General features: G+C 45.0%; 3 protein-coding genes across 7 annotated transcripts; 2 read left to right on the top strand and 1 right to left on the bottom strand.

Annotated features, from left to right (window-relative positions):
* The first annotated feature begins 66 nt into the window (after positions 1 to 66).
* On the top strand, positions 67 to 3,026 carry LOC128308892 (3-phosphoinositide-dependent protein kinase 1). Its single transcript, XM_053045531.1, has 4 exons — positions 67 to 412; positions 822 to 968; positions 1,052 to 2,568; positions 2,672 to 3,026. Exons 2-4 carry the CDS (start codon positions 824 to 826, stop codon positions 2,801 to 2,803), a joined length of 1,794 nt encoding a protein of 597 aa, XP_052901491.1. The 5' UTR covers positions 67 to 412; positions 822 to 823; the 3' UTR covers positions 2,804 to 3,026.
* A 584-nt stretch (positions 3,027 to 3,610) lies between these two features.
* Positions 3,611 to 6,554, top strand: LOC128308226 (insulin-like growth factor-binding protein complex acid labile subunit). The gene is made up of 4 exons (XM_053045472.1): positions 3,611 to 3,753; positions 4,224 to 4,325; positions 4,396 to 4,573; positions 4,664 to 6,554. The coding sequence occupies exons 1-4, from the start codon at positions 3,691 to 3,693 to the stop codon at positions 6,397 to 6,399; spliced, it is 2,079 nt and encodes a 692-aa protein (XP_052901432.1). The 5' UTR covers positions 3,611 to 3,690; the 3' UTR covers positions 6,400 to 6,554.
* Positions 6,540 to 17,241, bottom strand: LOC128308183 (liprin-alpha-1). 5 transcript variants are annotated; one of them, XM_053045467.1, is made up of 18 exons: positions 16,282 to 17,241; positions 15,996 to 16,097; positions 15,650 to 15,814; positions 14,837 to 14,911; positions 14,697 to 14,768; positions 14,252 to 14,623; positions 14,060 to 14,185; positions 13,473 to 13,823; positions 13,029 to 13,399; positions 12,768 to 12,951; positions 12,420 to 12,509; positions 11,717 to 11,907; positions 9,130 to 9,340; positions 8,887 to 9,056; positions 8,499 to 8,809; positions 8,106 to 8,425; positions 7,909 to 8,025; positions 6,540 to 7,653 (listed from the first exon to the last, which is right to left on the bottom strand). In XM_053045467.1, the coding sequence occupies exons 1-18, from the start codon at positions 16,528 to 16,530 to the stop codon at positions 7,567 to 7,569; spliced, it is 3,564 nt and encodes a 1,187-aa protein (XP_052901427.1). In that variant the 5' UTR covers positions 16,531 to 17,241; the 3' UTR covers positions 6,540 to 7,566. The 5 variants fall into 5 exon arrangements, with proteins under 5 accessions (XP_052901427.1, XP_052901428.1, XP_052901429.1 ...); XM_053045468.1 differs by having other exon boundaries at positions 14,048 to 14,185; positions 14,252 to 14,611; XM_053045469.1 differs by lacking the exon at positions 12,420 to 12,509 and having other exon boundaries at positions 14,048 to 14,185.
* Positions 17,242 to 18,109: the final 868 nt, after the last annotated feature.

Genomic DNA, 18,109 nt, shown 5'->3' with positions numbered 1-18,109 from the left:
TGCCGCTTTTGACATTTTACACTCTCAAAACACTTTCATAGAAAAGCAATCTAGTTTGCAGGAAGTTATCGAGATGTACTGAAGCGCTGTGAAGTTTTCAGTTTCTGTATCGTTTTATGCAGTTTCATCTATTTGAATAAAATACCGTAGCGAAAAATAGCGAACGAACGAAACGGCTTGGGTTTGTGAAAAAATCGAACTTTAATCGCTCCCCGAACTTGGGGTATTGTTTTCCAATGAAAAAAGATTGTGTGTATTTACTGTGAAATTGTTCTGAAATCCTCGCGTCGGAATTTGTCATACCATAGTTTTCCATCGCGTCAATAATAGTGGGTCGTTCGAATGTGAATCACAAGCCCATCAGTTTAAGATACAGTAGTTGCAAGAAATCTGTACAAACTTGCATCGGTAGGTATCCGTCTACTTGTAGATGCTTTATACCCAATCTGCAATTGCGGTGTTAAACTCATGCAACACAGTTGTGATGAAACACGCGAGCCAACGCATGTACCATATTCCAGGAACATTAACGATTAGTGTTTTTGCACTGCAGCAAAGTAAACAAAACCTGCATCCCCTACTAGCAGTTGTAGCCAGAGGTACGGTACTCGCTGCTTACTCAGCGCGGTGCAAAATGATCTAATGCAAATGTGTGTCATTCGCGGTACAGAAATTTCGCATAGGCCTGGTGTTTTGCTCAAAACGGAGATGCAGCAAAGAAAAAAAATGTTGCCATAATCGAAATAGGAGGTTTAAAAATAACGCCCATTACTAATACTCTCACTTTTTCTTCCTTCCTCCGCACGACGGAACACAGGTAGTAATGGAAAATAGTAAGGGAACCAGGACAGGTGGCAGCAGCCATCGGATGAATCCAAATGATTTTTTGTTTGGAAAAATGTTGGGAGAAGGAAGCTTCAGCTGTGTTTATTTGGCCAAAGAAGTGAGAACATCCAAGAAATATGCAAGTAAGTGCAAGATCGATCCCCGTACCATGGCGAAATAGCTTTATGTTGATTGCATCTTCTTCCTACGCTTCTTTTATTTGCAGTAAAAGTATGCGAAAAGCGGTTAATAATACGCGAACGAAAACAGGAGTACGTGAAACGGGAACGAGAAGTGCTTAATCGGCTTACCGGGAGACCCGGATTCCTTGGTCTGTACTGTACATTTCAGGACAGCTCCAAGCTATACTTTGTCATGACCTACGCCTGCAACGGCACGCTGCTTTCACTGCTTTCACGGCCCTCGTTCACGGTAGACTGCGCGCGGTTTTACTCGGCGGAGATTTTGCTTGCGCTGGAAACGATGCACAACATGGGCATATTGCACCGAGACATAAAGCCGGAAAACATCCTGCTAGACGAAAAAATGCACGTCTTGATGGCTGACTTTGGGTCTTCAAAACTTGACTACAAAGAGGAGGACGAGAAGGGGGATGATGAGCAACCGGATGAAGGTGTGGCCGGATTGAAGGAGGGACCTCCTTCCTCACCGACCATGTCCAATGCCCGCAAGATTGCTCAGCGTGTGCTAAGCACGGAGTACCAGGACGAGGACGACGATACGGACGATACGGAGGACATTCAACCTGCTACCACACGGCCCAACAAACGTCGAAGTTTCGTCGGTACGGCCCAATACGTTTCGCCCGAAATCCTCACCGGAACTCTTTCCTCGCCCGCTTCGGATCTTTGGTCGTACGGTTGCACGATCTACCAGATGGTTTGCGGTGTGTCACCGTTTCGGGCTGCCTCCGAGTATCTTATCTTTAAAATGATTCTCCGCTGCCAGGTGTCATACGCAGACAGTTTTGACGCGGTAGCGAAAGATCTCGTGACACGGCTGTTACAAATCGAACAACGAAAACGGTTGGGAGCGTGTGACAATCCACGCTACAGCACGATACGACAGCACGCTTTCTTCGAAGGAATCGATTTTGAGCATCTGCGCCAACAGCCCGCTCCGTTGCCATCGTGCACGGAATCAGTATTAAACAATGAAACCAACTCGTTGAGCAGTGTCTTCTTTCCCGAGGGCATGCAGCCCGGCCTAGATGACCGGCAGATATCGCGTCTGTTCGATTTTAAACTTGCCGAGCTGAACGAAACTGACGATGTCCGAGCAGATGGTGGTGGCGAAGCGGTTGAAGAACGAGCGTCCGACGCTCCAGCTGGTCGTCCCTTTGTGGGTCCGATAAGGAGAGTAGACGGTAGCAGCGGTAGTGCGGAGAAAGAGGAGACAGAAACTAATCGCACCGGATCGGGTCTCGTGCTAAGTTTCACACGATCTGGATTCAAGTTTTTTAAATCGGTCGAAGATGCGTTAAAAAATGATCCCGGACCGATTAGCCAATGGCAACCGTTCGCTGACGGCGAAGATATCCTCAAATACGGCTTCATTTATAAACGCAAAGGGCTGTTTGCCCGGCGGCGCATGCTACTGCTCACCAAACGGCCCCGTTTAATCTACATCGATGCGGTGAATATGGTGAAAAAGGGCGAGATTCCCTGGACATCCGCACTGTCGGTAGAGGCGAAAAACTTCAAAACCTTCTACGTGCACACGGTAAGGCCCATAATCTTTTCGGAAATAGTTTGAAGACCATCGTATTTTACAGTATTGTCACCATTGTTTATTAACTCCTACCGTATTTCTCTCCTGCTTACAGCCAAACCGAATCTACTACCTAGAGGATCCGGAAGGATTTGCACTAAAGTGGTGTGATACCATTACTGATGTTCATCGCAAGACTTTCGGAAACAGTGAAAGCAATGATAGCGCCGTAATTCAAACCGAATGAGATGTATGTAGGGGCTGAGCGTGTGTGTGCGTGTGTGTGATGTTCGTGTGTATAAAATAGGAACATCTTGTGGTATCAGGCGTCAGGCGCTGCGCGACCATATAAATCATACGTTAGGATAGGAGAGAAATGAAACGAACGATGACGATGACTGTTAGGTAAGCTGCACAGTTAGGGCGAGTTAAAATGCAAACAATAAATAGGAAGTTAGAGTTTAGAATCAATTCAAGAAAACGCTTTTTTCGAAACGAGGTTTGTCGATTTCTGTCTTGTTCTTTATTCTACGTCATCATTCCGAAAGCTTCGAGAAAAAAACGGCGATCAAAATACACAAAAAGTTCTCTGCTGGTGTCGTGGACAAAAGAGAATAAAAGAAAGAAAATGAAAGGAAAGGAGCGGTTATCTGCGCGCTAAAATCTAGCATCCCGAATGCTGCGCGCGTCTAGCCACAATGGAAATGCAACCATCAGCTGATATGAGTCTGGACGCATAAAACGAGTCTCTCCTCTTCCCTGTTTACGGTCTGTGACGATACGGCGAAAGGGAATGGATACAGTAGTAAAAGCAAACAACATGCCTTTCCCAGCTCCGATATTGTGCGGATACTGTTGATGTACGAAGTGTTTCCTATTCTAAGGATAGGTTCATACGCATTTATCGTACAACGCTACTACACATGTTCCCGTTCGTCACAGTTCGTGTTTGAATGCGGTGGTTTGATAAGCGATTTCCGCCGAGCGAGCCGAGCAAAATCTAGTGCGCTGAACCACATGTGGTTCATGCTCAGTTACTGTAGTACCGCGTTCAGTTCAGTGTGCTGGGTACGCTGACAGGACACGTTGCTTCTAAAATTCTGAAATAGAGCGGCCAATAGGTTAAAACGAAGCATGCCAATGGCAAGCATATTTCGACCATCGCTGTACATCCTTGTTGCAGTGGCGCTTCTTTCTGTGAGTGCATCTAAAGTGCGGCCATTCATATATACTCCCAAAATGCGTAGGATGCTTAAAACGCGTGTTTTTAAAAGGATTAATTATGACGAAGTGAAGTTCCAGAATATCAACGCACGGACCGTGAAGCGGATCGGCTCAAGAAGGCGATCAATTCTGTAACAGATGTGCAACGATTGCAGCCAGTCTTTTTTTGAGTGCAAATGTCTGTTATCGGATATAGTTTCCTTCTGCAGCTTGGTGTAAATATGTGGTTTAAGCTCAGAAACAATTGATTCTTATAACCGAACCGTTCCGGAAGAATACGACAAAGGAAAATCCACTGCATAAAACTATCCTGTTGGGAGAACAGTGGCTTATCTCGCATCTGGGAACTAGTTCACAGTATTTTTAGCCTCTTGTCATCTGTTTTATCTCACATCCGTTGTTTTAAAACGTAGCCTTTTGTTTTATACAAATGTTCCATGTAGTTGCTCCGCGCTGCAAAAGCCCGCGATACATCATTTGCCCTGCTGGATTGTCCACCAGAATGTATGTGCGATAGAACTTCCAAATCACCGGAAACCCTGGATGTGAGTGAAAACAAAGTCCCTTAGCACAAGAGTGTTTTAAGAGTTTGAAATATTTTACATTTCTTTCAAGTTCGCTGAAGATCCAGTGACATCCGACACTATTTCCGAGCTTGATGGTTCCGGCTCATCGTTCCATGCCCTGTGCATGGTCGGACAAGTTGCTGGGTTCGAAAAAATCGAAGATCTTTTGTCACTAGATACGGCGGTGCTGAAAATAATATACACCTCCCAAACCGAACCATATCAGCGTAAGTCCCTGTGCTTTAGACTTAATGATACAGGCAAAACAATTCGTGAGTTCTATACCATATTTAACCTTTTTAACCTCATATTTCCAGTGAATGCATCAAATTTGGTCCGCTTTCAACATCTGCGAGAGCTACATGTGCAGTCATTACAAGCGCAATTGCTGCGTTTTTCGCTCGATGCTGAACTACCCGTTGCGAGACTTCATCTTGAATCTCTCGAGCTGATCCGAAGCGCCCCTCCTACTGTTCTCGATCGTACAATGCCCTCTCTGGCGGGACTTGGTTTGCAACACTTGGCAGGTGCTAATGGAAACGACGCTAATGCTTATCAGATTGTCGACGATGATGTAGAGGAAGAAGTAGTAGTGGTAAACAATGGGCCCGAAGCACTCACGGAGACATTCGAACTCGAGATCGTACCGTACGAGGTATACAAGCGCGAGCTGGCCAGCACTAGCAATGTGTCGTTCTATGGATGGACAAACCTGACGGCGCTTTCCATACATGACTGTCAGCTGGAATCGTTGCATCCCGACTTCCTGTACGGTCTTGACCGTCTGCAACGCCTTTCACTGCAGCACAACAACCTGAAAATACTGCCTCCATTCGCTTTTTACGGTGCTCCCAACATGCGTTTGCTATCTCTTGCCCGGAATCGTTTGCTGGAGGTTAGTTACTACTCTCTGGCCGGATTGCTCGAACTACACGTGTTGGACCTGTCTTCGAACAACATCTCCAAAATTTCGGAACTCACCTTTCCACCGTTCCCGAAGCTGGCTAAGCTCGATTTGCGCCACAATCCCATTGAGTACGTGTTCGATAGCTCGTTTGCTATCGCGAACATGACGCGTTCATTGTTCATCGGCAGTGACACGGTTGGACTTCAGGTTGGAACGCCCAAACCCTTCCAAGGATTAGCCCAGATGGAACTGCTAGAGATTCGCAATTTGCAATTGCCTGCACTCAATCAGTATCTTTTCCGAGGACTTCGATCGCTTCGGACACTGCGGCTTCTACAGGGTAATATTTCGTTCGTCGAGTACGACAGTTTTGCCGAGATGAAGAACCTAACTGAATTGTACGCGTCCCACTGTTTAATTGGGGCCATTTCGATGGACGCATTCTTTGGAGTGAAACGACTGCAAGTGATTGATTTATCCTACAATCTGCTTACCGAGTTACCGGTCGGTTTGTTCGACGAACAGCTCCAATTGCTTGAGTTGTATCTACATGGCAACAGGCTGATACAGTTGCCAACCGATTTCTTCCGCCGTCTGGCTCCTGCCGTACAAATCGTGCGTCTGATAGAGAATCCGTGGCAGTGTAGCTGTTCCATGGTACAATGGCGCCAAGCGGCCACAAATCGTCTAAAGGTATCCTCGACGTCCAACAATGCGTTGGCTGCCTACGTGTACAGCAACAAACTGACGCCACGTTGCAATGACCCTAGTAAGGGTATTCAGAACCGCAGCGTCTACTATGTGATCCGTAAAAATCTCCAATGCAACGTGGATAGCAACCGAGCACATAAAATAGCTTTTCGCATCAGTGAGATGAATCGTAGGAAGCAGCAGACACTATTACAAAAACGATACCACCAGGATCGAGGAATTCCCGCTCCGCATTTAGTGCGACAACCAGCAAACATTATTAACCCACTACCGAACACTAACAACATGCTACCTTACCAGCGCCCTCGTCAGTCCCTGCTGTACCAGCAAAAGCGCCAACGACTCCAACAAAAACTCCACAACAGTCTACGTTACGCGACGGCTGCCGCAACGAATGCTACACAACGCGTTGTGAGCAATGAGATTGAATACTAAGCCACCGAATACGTAGGGTGGACAACTGTAGAGACCCTTAAGTAACTACCGAACAAATGCACGACCAGTGCACAATATTGTAGAATTAATGTTTCAACTGTTTGCTGAACTGAAATGAGAATACAACCACAAAATAAAAAACGAAAAATAATGCTTGCTCTTGTCGGCGCTTGCTTTGCTTTAAGTTATCGAACACAGATGCATTGCATTTTGTATTTGTTTGTTTCTTTGTTTCTTTTGCTGCTGTTGTTGTTCACTTCCATAGCTCTGTTTCTGTTTTCATGCCGGGATTATAAGTATATCTTTACAATAGCGTAGTTGTGTTTTTACGTTTTGTTCCTTTAAAGTTTGGCAGCATCTACAGCTGCATCTGTATCTGCATGTTTCGCGCCTGTTCCAACCCTTCCCGGCCTGCCCCCGTCTCTACCTATTTAACGATACTTTTCACTTGGGAGTCTGTTTTCAAACCTACCATTATACATAGCTTCGCAATAGTTCCCCCACCCCTCCTTTCTGGCGTCACTGCATACCCCTTTGTCCTATGGTTTCATCGCCTGTTTGCTTCCCAGTGATGCGTGCGATTGCCCTAATTGTACAGACAATGTTGCATTTAGATAAATCCAATAATTCCATCCCAATCATCCGAGCATACGAGGGTTTTGTACGCTTGCCTACGTGCATTATAGCCGCCCTGACATGTATGTATATATAATATATATATTGTTTCCCCTCTATTATATCTCTAGCCCCAGTAACACCGGTCCTGCGTTGTCTGCACGGTGTGTTCCCCTCCCCTTTTGCCTACTAAATCATTTGTTGCTAATGCTGCTGGTATGTATCTTTGTTTTGAATATTCGACTGTCACCACCTTACACGCCTTCTTGCTCTGTTACGTCCATTTTTAGCTTTACTTGCATTTATTATTTCCCGATAAAATACTATACCTCTTCCCCTGCCCTGCATGCCCTTCATTCCTTGCGCAGTGATCCGCCTGTTAGTAGGTAGGTATTATCGTTATATTATTAATATTAGTATTAATATTTTCATTACTCATAATAATAATGCTATTGTTATTATCATTATTATTATTATTATTACTTTATATTATTATCATTATTAATATTAGCATACTTATTATCCATTTAGACTAGGATGACTAGGATTATGTCAAGATTTGATTGAATCTCGATCCGTGCGCCGTTCGGTCGACAGTTCGAGTAGTTTGTTAAATTCCGTGCCTAAAATTTGTCTAGCCTAAAAACGAGATGAAACAGATACAGTGGTTATTATCGTATATACTTTCGATTATCTTCGAACAGTATCGGACAAAACGAATATGAGTCGTTGAATATGAGTAACCATTAGCCAGAGCGAAATGTAACCTTCTCAAGTTCAATATAAGATGAACAATATCGAGCAATATTCTCGATTATTTACGCAGATCTAACGAATTGTACTTGTTTTGTCCGAAACTAATTATCCGACACTGTTTCGGTGCTAATAACTTACCTGTGTGTTTTGTGTTGGAATTTGCAATGCTAGGGCCATGGAATTAGCATCAAAGCTTTCATCTAACGCTATCAGTGCGCCGTGTATACCGGACTCTAGCAGATTGTTGGCATACTCCTAAAATTGGAAGATGACGAATGCAACAATCAGTGTCGATTTGAAATTTGCAGTTCAGTTCAGCAACAAGCAACACTCACCTTCAAGCCAACGCTCTGCACCCATCGCATTGTGCGATCGTTTGTCCACACCAGCACATCGCTGAGACTGTTTTCGGACGCCTTTCGTCGCTCCTCCAGTGCCGCACGGTCGTAATTTAGTCGTTTCAGGCAGGATATGCCGTACTGCAGGCTAGTCCGATGGAAGCTGTCTACCATCTTCAACTGACCGCGCAGGTCCTTCTTGTTGAGGTGATCTAACATGCGAGCGTCTACTAGACACTCCATGAACGTAGTACGGTACTGAGGTAGACCCAAACTAGGCAACCAATAGTTTCCTATCCACTCGTGATTCATGTCACCTGTAAGAGGGAATATACAAAGAACAGTTTTCGTTATGATCTAGTCGTAGAGGTTGCGTAGAGGTACACCTACCAAATGCCAGCGTTGTCCGCGTGGTTTGCGGTGCGGATGGCGATGTCAGGGACACCATCTCTTGTATGGCAAGACGTAATTTTAGCCGGTGCAGTGGATTGCTGATACCGATTTCACGTTGTATTTCTGTATCGCTCAGAGCGCTCATAATGGCACCGGATTTTACGTTGGCACGGCATGCCGCCACATACCAGGCCGGCATGCCGACCCACAGCTCGAGCCAAGCCACAATTGTTGGCCCGTTCCACAGTGCAAACGGTGTGCCTGCTTTCATCGCTTCACCCAACAGATCATGCCGATAGTCGTGTTCCCTGCAGAAAAAGAGAAACGCAACAATATAGATGACGATCTAATAGGAAATGGCCATAACCAAATGGCAGCTACATACTTTTTCTTTTGTCGAGTATAATCGATCGGATTCGACTTGCCCGGTGGTTTGTAACCAGATACGCTGATATTATCATACGTGGAATCAATGTCGCTAATAAGCGATAACCCACTCATCGACATCATACTAGTAGAGCCGTCTGGCATGGAGGAATCCTTTACGCCCTTTACCTAAACGATACAGTAATTACAACAAATTTGGTTATTTTCTGCTTTATAACACGAGTCAAAAGATTGGTTTTACCTTGTCCTTTTTACTGAAGAACCGCCCTAAGCTGGATTTAATACCCTTCTTCTTTTGAGCCGCCGATACGGCATCTCCTCCCCGACTGGCGGTTGGCGTTTGTAGGGAACTTAACGAGCTAACCATACTTAAGTGCTTCAACGATTCCTGACTTCCATGGCGTGAGTTAAGCGGGGACATTCCGTACGTGTTGCTGGCGACAAAATGATTCCTGCAATGAGTGCGGATTCATAAGAACACATTAGATTAAAGCTGGCAAAACATTATAAAAACTGTCACAAATTTTAGCTAAACAATCGCATAAAACCAACACTACGTGACCGATCGCAGTATAATATTAATGCGTAAAATCAAGTTGAATACCAAATTCTGAAGGTTAGCATGGCTGTTTAGCATAATATTTAAGAAGGGTTATAAGTAGCGACTCTAGTAATTTTCAATTAAATCACATACTAACGTAATGATAAGATTTGCATACACTCATCTGTACACGAAGTCGGATGCAAATCGACCATGTCGTTCAAGTTCCAATGTTTTTCTTAAGAATTTTGATGTCAACTACTTAATTTGTTCCCTTCGTGCTTCGTTGTGCACACTCCAATGAAAATCGGAGATCAAAAGCCTTCATACATGAAGCCGTCACTAGCGTTTGAACTACAACATATTGCTTCACTTGAGGGGACTATCTCCATAAACTGGTGTTGGACTAGCACTAACTTTTGGATCTTAAATCTTATTCGTGGCAATATTCTGACACAACTACCAAAAATGTAAAGAAGTAACTACAACGCCACGAATTTAGCCAAAGACCCAATACTACGACTGTTGGCGCAGCACCTATTCTCATCCTACGAAATTGGGTAACACTTAAGTAGGATAAAATTCATGAGCAATAGGTGAGATGTACGTAGTCGTGACAGTAGTAGTAACGTTCGAGTTATCAATGTGCTAGGTCCGACGCTTTACTAACACAGCAGGAAAACAAACGTTGTTACGTAGAAAAAGTATGTATGTAGATGACTTACATCCTTTCTTCAAGCCTTCAACACAAAAATTCCTTACAATTCTCCAATCCAAAGGTGTTATAAGCAACAACAGATAAGAGAAAGGAAGGATCCATTGCTGCTTTCCTATGAATATGCAAAAAACACCCTCCACACAAAAGGAATTCAGACCCTCAAAGTCATCAGCTTGATACTAAAACTTGAGATCAACCTGTATTTCAATCCAAACAACATCTTGGCATATACAACGAAAGGATTATATCGCTTGCATAGCAATGTAGTCTATAAATACGATCCCGACGATCGTACGACAGTCCCTTCAATCATAGTTGTAATGCTATAGAGTTAGAGCTAACACGCCTTTAACACGTTACAAGCAGAATGCTTCAATCAGTCTCAACGAAACACCATCAGCCAGCCACAATGTAAACATGACTACTCCTAAGGACGAGCCTCCCGAAAAACTCCACTGCTACACATACGAATCGGACATGGTGCAGTGGTGCAATATGCCAAACCTCCGATCGGTCAAAGCAAACGGAGAGTTGTTGATGATGATCATCGATTCATTGGCCGTCCCGATTAGTGGCATGTTGGAAATCAGACGTGGGAACGTGTAACCTAGTTCACGTTTAAGATTTAACTGCAAAAACGAACGTGTTTGTGGTGGGACTTCGAACACCCTCCGGGTGGCAAACGAGGAGGGTATGGAACGAAATCCACCAGCGTCCCTACAGTAACTACTGCGCGGCAATGAAATGTGTCGCACAGGTGGCCGATGAATGTCAAAGATATTTGCATGCCGCAATTGATCTTGCAACGATTGACGCGTTTGGTGGCGCGATGTAACATTATCTCCCGCCTGTCGGCGCAGCAATGAGATAGATGGATGTGGTAAATGAAAACGTTGTTGATGTTGTTGTTGGTAGTAGTGGTGCTGGTGGCGGTGCTGCTGCTGTTGTTGCGGCTGTCTGCGCTGTGAATAGGAGCATGATATGGTGGCCGCTGGAGCTACAACAGGCTGTGAATAGTATCGATTGGAAAGATATGGATGGTTGTGATAGTAATGCTGGTGGTGGAGGGAGGCAAACGGGCGCTCCCGACCAGCAACAAATGCTGTTGTCGTCGGTGGAAACCGATATTTTAGTCTTCCCCGGTACGGCGCACGACGGACGAAAGATTGAAAATGAGGCCGATGATGGTGTTGATGAACAGATGTCGGAAGGAAGCGCTGATGATGAACGGGAGGATTGGTTAACAACCTAGACACGTTCTGAAAGCGCTGCATACGAGTATGTAGCATGGCACTGGTCAGCGTACTGTTGTAGCGATTCTGTTTTGTATGAACGGACGGTTTGGTACCATATAACTTAAATGATAATGACCTGGACTCGCTTGGAAATTCCGATCCATGCATGACACCTTGGGATCTCCTATCCCCGCGCAAGCAGCATTTAAAGTAGAAGAGTGCATCATTTAGAATACAGCAAACATCGCATATAAAATGTATGGAATAAGCATTGGTTAATTGATTTAGTAGAGATAAATTTAAATATCTATTCGCTTTAAGCTATTTCGCTTACCGTTTCAGCTCTTCTTGGCTGTGGGCTAATGCTAGGGCAAACCGTTCCAGCCGCATTGTGCGTGCAGTGGCCGGAGATATAGTTCCGCCAGAACTGGTATCACCTCCGCCAATACCGCCAGCCGACATATCATGATCTGGATTTCCCATATCGTCATGCTGCATTTCTGACTGAAGATGCGCCAACTGTACCTATGCAGAAATAAAATTCATTAGCAAGTTTTAAAACATGCGAAAACCGGTATAAAAGCTCTCTTCTCTGTTTTGCACATACAGAGTAATAGATTGGTCAATTTCATTATCATAAAAAATAAGCACCACTTGCTTGCTACTGTCGTACGCATAAAAACTAATGAAAAAGGTCGTTTGCATTCAATTAATTTTCTTTTTGGACGAATGTTAATGAACAAAACACAGAACGGTAATCTACTAAATTTCGGTAGACATCAACAAGCTTCTACAAAATTCCCTCCCATCCGGGAAACAATTAAAGCATTGTAACCACAACATTGAAGCGGGTAGAAACAAATAAAAACAAACAAAATATCGAAAAGTATATCACAAAAACGAAGCATTGAATTTGCGCACAGAAAAGATTGCCAATCTTGAATCGAACAAAAAATTAACAATTTGGATTCCCTTTCCAGATAAGCGATTAGGCAAGTCCTGCAAGAATAGGTCTTTTCAACTCCGGAACCACTCACTTGGCTAGAGGGTAACGATTCCGACAACGGAACTTGATTCAAAGTGGTAACGTATTGATGCAAATGCGCTGGCGACATCGACGCTGGCGCCTGTAACGATAAGCATACGAGTAGAAAGAACATATTGATCGCAATAACAAAAACGCTATTATTCATATTCACGCTAATAGAACAATTCAATACGTTTTTTTACGTGGCACATAGTTAACAACGGCCGAAAGATATGTAAATTTGAGTACATTCTGTTTACTAATTGAACTCAAGGTTGAAAACTGATCAATTTGGTGAGAACTAAAACAGGTTTTAACACGACCATTAAAAACACGCAAGCGAACCACTTTCACTTACCGTATGATACTTTTGAAGATAGTCACGGTTTGGACTGTTTGGTGTGCTGCTGCCACTGAGCGGTGGACTCTGACGGTCCATCGAGCGACCGCGGGCCAGTAGATTCATATGCTCTAAACTTCCGACACGAGATTCTAGCTCCTCGGCTCGTGCTTCTGTCGATTGTTTTTCCTCTTGTATTAACCTAAAGTTGAACAAAAAAGAAACACGTTCTTTAAATGATCCTGTTGATCCTCCATTTCAAAAGGCCATCACATTTACCTGATCTCATTATTGATGGCATCAAGTTGTTCCTGCAGCATGATGGCCAGAGTTTGTGCATCGGTGTGTCCGGTCGGGGATATAATATCGCCTGTGCCGAACAGATTGTCCGCCTCGTCTGCGCCCTCGAGAACGCCTCCGTCAAATACTTGTGCATTGGCCATGTGCTGCAGCTTGTTCCAGTCCTGTTCCGCCATCGAACGGTTGAAGTGTTCCTCCTCGAGTGTCGGCTTGTTCCGCCGCAAGCTGTGTGTGCTGAATGTGGCCGAACCGCTGCGTGAGAATCCACTGTTGGCTGACGCATTGCCGACCGCGTTTGGTGATAAGCTTCTGGTAAGTGCTTCGGTTTGCTGAATATTGTACGCAATTTCCTAAACCAAACATACAAGATTTATTAGTTTGAGCTGGTACGGCAGGATAAATCAACCTAGGCACACTACAAACCTGTTGCAAAATTTGACGCTTGAATGTTTCCATCTCAAGCCGGTTCTTTGCGATTTCCTTGAGCATATCGGATTTCTCCTGGCACAGCTCCTCGGCGTATTTACGTGCCTTGTCGAGCTCCTGCGTGAGCGTATTCTTCTCCTCGAGCGCTGTCATGCGTTCCTTCAAATGGACTTGCAATCGATCGTTCGACTCAGCCAGCAGTTTGTCCACCGTCGACGACAGCCGCTGATTGTGCTCTTCGTTCATCTTCAGTCTTTGATTCAAACGCATGACTTCCGCATTCTTTTCGTCCACATTGTTTTCGAGGCGCGTAATTCTATCCTCCGCGGAACCATGCCGCTCTTGAGCCTTGTGTTTGTTAAACGTAGAGAAAGAGAACAAATATGGTCAGCATATGTATGCAGGGCGGAAGACGTCACACATTGGTTAAGAGGTAACATGCAGACTACAAGCGAGAATCTGTTCCAAACACGTAGAACGTTCTCTCTACAGGGATGGTATGTAAACGGTTGTATCAGAAATTGAAGGAGTTAACAAGATTTTGACGCGATCTTTCCCTCGTGTTAGCCTACCTGCTTGCCTACCTGTGTTAGGGCTTCCATACGAGCCTTAAGTTGTTCCTCCATTTCAGGCAATTTCGAGAACTGTGCCAACTTTTGCTCGGACAGTTCAAGCTTTTCTTGTATTGCTGCTATTTTGCCCTCTTGCAGCTAGAAGATACAATAAAGGGTGTTAATATGTTTCTTCATGCATCAAAGTGTGTACCAGTTAGTTACCTTTAGTTGAGCCTCCTTGTGGCGCAATTCCTGTTCAAGCTTTTCGTTTAGATCATGCAATGAGGTTGATTCGCGTTGTGCATTAAGATAGCGCTTCTCGAGCGTTGCGATTCGTTCCTCTTGGTCCTCTTTCTGGGCAACGTTTTCGCGCAGATCACGTTGCAGCTTCACGCATGCTTCCTGCGATTTGGTGTACTCTTTCTGCAGCTTGCACATGTTGTCCTCCATCTCGTTGATCTTGGTGTTCAGATCGGAGACGCGCCGTTGCCACTGGGACAGTTCTGCCGTTTGCTTCTCGATGATCGTTTGCAGCTCGTGCGTTTTCGCACTGTAATCGATCATTTCTCCTGCCTCACCATTCTTCAATGCGTCCTGCAAATGCGCGGATTAGTTAGTGGTTATGTCGGTATGAGGAGAGACTGTTTGTAATTTTCATTCTGTCTACCTTCTTTTCGCTGCTACTGTCCAACGAGGGGTCAGATTGGTTAGACAATACACCGGATTTGTATTGTTGAAGCTGAAATATAGGTATATTTAGAACTATCTATTAACAACCGCTCCTAGTGTATCAATAACTTTTCTTACCTCCTCTTTGGTTTGGTTGAGTTCCTCTTCCAGCTCATTATTTTTTTCTAACGATATTCGGAGCCGCTCGCGAACCTAAAGGACGAAGAGTGCAACCGTTAATGAACGCCTTAAACATAGCCTCGTGTCTATCAAAGGTTAGGTTCACATTGTTGATGTGAGTTAGAAATAAATTCTTCTTCTTAAAGAACACTTAAAAGCAAACAATCAATTTTGGGACATTCTTTTCCCTGGTACACATATAATATTGACAGTATCATTGAGTAAATTTTGATTTTCACACCGATGAAGCACAAATTGTGATGAATCGAAGATGGTAAATATGTTTCGGGTTTAGTTTCTCGCCGGTTAGTCACAATTAGCACAAGCGTCCACGCCATTCTTCGAAAAAAAATTGAGTAATGTAAACGAAGTTTTATCGTAAAAGAGAACCTTCAGCCAATGGGGAGTTGCTGACCGATTCCCTGGACCGATCGATCTAAATGCAAATCATAAGCATCGTGCGGAAACGTGTAGGAGGACGATCTTGCCTAATAACTATCTCCACTCTCCGCGATGATAACAATCCGCGAATCAAATACACCACGAAACGAAAAAAAAAACTCAACCACACGCACTCGGGTACGCACTCACGATTAATCATTCTTTCTGCGCGTCTCTTCGTTCCACTTTTGACCGCCACCTTCACAAACACATAAACCCGAGGAGATTTTATAGGAATAGGACGGGCATCGGGTAGGACGGGTAACGGTAGGCGGATGGGCTGGAGCGTGGGCTTGCCACACCGGTGAACCACCGATGTATGCGCGTTACCTTCTCATCCAATGCCTTGTGGTGCTCGAACAAACTCTTAAGGGCCTTCAACACCTCCACCTCGCTTGATACACCGCTCTGGGACGCCGCCTGCCTTTTCACCACCGTCATGCGTAGCGAACGCTCGTGCCGGGAAACCAGACACTCGAGATGTTCCAACAGGAGCTGCACGTCGATGTGACATGGAACAGAGAGAAAAAAGCCCTCAATAAGTGCATTGATGATGACGATGATGTTTCTGTTGCAGGTCAACGGCGTTTGCATCGATATGGTCGGCGCCATTCGGACGTCCACACATCTTGGCAACCAGTGCATGATTCTGTGCTGTTTGACCTCGACCCCTTACCCTGGTATTGTTTCGTTCCGCCTTCAGCTCTCCGATTTCTTCATCTCGTTCGAGCAGCGTCTCGCGGGCCTGCGTTAGCTCTTTGGTTAGTGTCGAGAATTCCTGTGCCGGGGGGAACGTAAGGGGGGAAAGAGAATCGTATCATAATCCATGAAAAGGTATAGTGTCCCTACCGTGCAAAACGCACGATATGCTGCCGGTCTACGTGGGACGGAAGATCTGCGTAGGCAGTATGAACTGGTGTCGCCATAATGCCCACTCCCTGCCACGGTCAGTAAATGCACACCTGTGGCAAATTGGCCGCAATCTGTCGATGCAGACTGTCCCGTTCCTTTTCCACCTCCTGGATTTTCATCTCCATGTCGGCCATCCGCTGCTGGGTTTCGCGCAAGCTGTCCATCAGCTTGTCCCGCTCGTCCAGCATCGAAACCATCAGCTGCTCGAAGTTGGCATCCTCGCCGCTGAACTGGGAGGACCGCTGGGAGATGGTGTCCTCCGAGATGGTCGGCATCACATCGCACATCATGTTCCACATTGTGCACTTTTTTTCTGTTAGGTTTGCCCCTCAACCCAGCTCCCAAAACAAAAATTTCTTCTTCCGGATCTTTGGAGCCTGCTGCTGCTGCACGCTCTCTCTCTCTCTCTCACTTTCGCACACTCACTCTCTTGCGACGCGCACTCCCAACACTTTCGCTCTCTTTTCAGAACCGGGCAGCAAAACACGGGACTGCGTGCTTGCGTGCGTGTGCGTAGCGGGTGGAAGCGGTGAATACCACCGGGGGGCGGTGGACAGCCACACGTTTGTTAGCGCCACACAGAGTGGTTGGGGTGGGAAGACGCTGTGTGCAGCAGAGGTAGAACGATATCGGCACGACGGGAAACGATAGCGCGTGACGGGGAGACGGGGAGACGGGGGCCCGATGGTCCGCGTACCGTAAAGAGGCGGCAGACCAGGAGCAACGTCGACGGCGGATCAATTCCCCCTCCTCGTTTCCGTCACACCGAAAGGTGGTATCCCGTCCCGTCGTGCAAAAGGTTCAGCCCCCGTCCGACGTCCCAGCAGCCACCTCTTGCAGCACACGACCCACGCGCTTTAAACTTTAGCCCGTAACGAATGCACACTGCACGGTACTGCCATTATGTAATTCGGATTTGGAATGCGTGCACACGATTGAACAAGATTTCTGTAATCACCAAATTTCACCGTTCACCGAAGAGACACACCTTTCTTGCTTTTTGTGTTTTGTAAATTCTTTTCTTTTTTCTCAATCTTTTTTCCACATTTGTCAGCTGTCATTTCCTAGGTAGTCAGACTATACGCACGGTTTCAAGAGTTAATGAACTGCTGTTCGAGGAATGAAAAGTTGGGAAAATAAGGCCTTTTGAAAAGATTGCCAAAGATTACAGTTATTTTTTGCTATACAACTACAGTAAGAATTAGTAAAATATGTTAAATTGTTGAATGGAAACCGTTTTTGGAGAGAATCTGTTTAAAAAATGGGAGAGTACGAGGAGTTCGATCAGAACCCTTAATCAGCACACACGTGGTGTACAAGCATGCACGTGGTGTACAAGCATACACGTGGTGTACGTACCCTCCGAGATACGCTTTGATGTACTTCAATGGAGTCGCTTTTCAATTTGTTTCTTTCGCTCATTTCCGATTATAAAGCATGTCAAAGTTCTAATGTAAAATAAGTCGCAGAATCTGAAACCAACACTGAGAATTGAAAAGCCAATACACTGTTTGCATTTTTACATATGCTCTTTAATTCATTATTTTTGTCACCCCTGTTTTGAAACCCCTGTCATGTCAACTTTAAATGGGGTGCTGTAAAAACTGTACTTACAATCACGGTTAAGAGTTTGTAAAAAGATTCCATATATATAGGAGTTTAGTAACTGTTATTTTTTGAAATTATTGAACTCATCTTTCCGTAAGGTGATTTAGAATGTTTAACTCCTGATGATCTGAGTATAATAAACTTAAAATTCAATTTGATTGATTCAGGCACACAGGCATTCCGTTGAGTAGTCATGGTGGTTGAAGTTCCTGGTTCAAAAGGTTCGGGTAATCACATCGGGAAAACTCAAGTTGCTGGGTTCCAGCATTG

This window comes from Anopheles moucheti, chromosome 2 (assembly GCF_943734755.1).
Source record: "Anopheles moucheti chromosome 2, idAnoMoucSN_F20_07, whole genome shotgun sequence".
NCBI classification, from domain to species: domain Eukaryota; kingdom Metazoa; phylum Arthropoda; class Insecta; order Diptera; family Culicidae; genus Anopheles; species Anopheles moucheti.
This window is presented reverse-complemented; position numbering and strand designations above follow the sequence as displayed.

Coding starts and splice junctions, on each gene's coding strand:
- LOC128308892 (XM_053045531.1), top strand. CDS start 824: ATGGAAAATAGTAAGGGAACCAGGACAGGTGGCAGCAGCCATCGGATG. Junction 969..1,051: donor AACATCCAAGAAATATGCAA/GTAAGTGCAAGA, acceptor TTTTATTTGCAG/TAAAAGTATGCGAAAAGCGG. Junction 2,569..2,671: donor AAACCTTCTACGTGCACACG/GTAAGGCCCATA, acceptor TCCTGCTTACAG/CCAAACCGAATCTACTACCT.
- LOC128308226 (XM_053045472.1), top strand. CDS start 3,691: ATGCCAATGGCAAGCATATTTCGACCATCGCTGTACATCCTTGTTGCA. Junction 3,754..4,223: donor TTGCAGTGGCGCTTCTTTCT/GTGAGTGCATCT, acceptor TGTTCCATGTAG/TTGCTCCGCGCTGCAAAAGC. Junction 4,326..4,395: donor AATCACCGGAAACCCTGGAT/GTGAGTGAAAAC, acceptor ATTTCTTTCAAG/TTCGCTGAAGATCCAGTGAC.
- LOC128308183 (XM_053045467.1), bottom strand. CDS start 16,530: ATGTGGAACATGATGTGCGATGTGATGCCGACCATCTCGGAGGACACC. Junction 9,341..11,716: donor AGCCAAGAAGAGCTGAAACG/GTAAGCGAAATA, acceptor CACTCATTGCAG/GAATCATTTTGTCGCCAGCA. Junction 8,810..8,886: donor TATACTCGACAAAAGAAAAA/GTATGTAGCTGC, acceptor CTTTTTCTGCAG/GGAACACGACTATCGGCATG.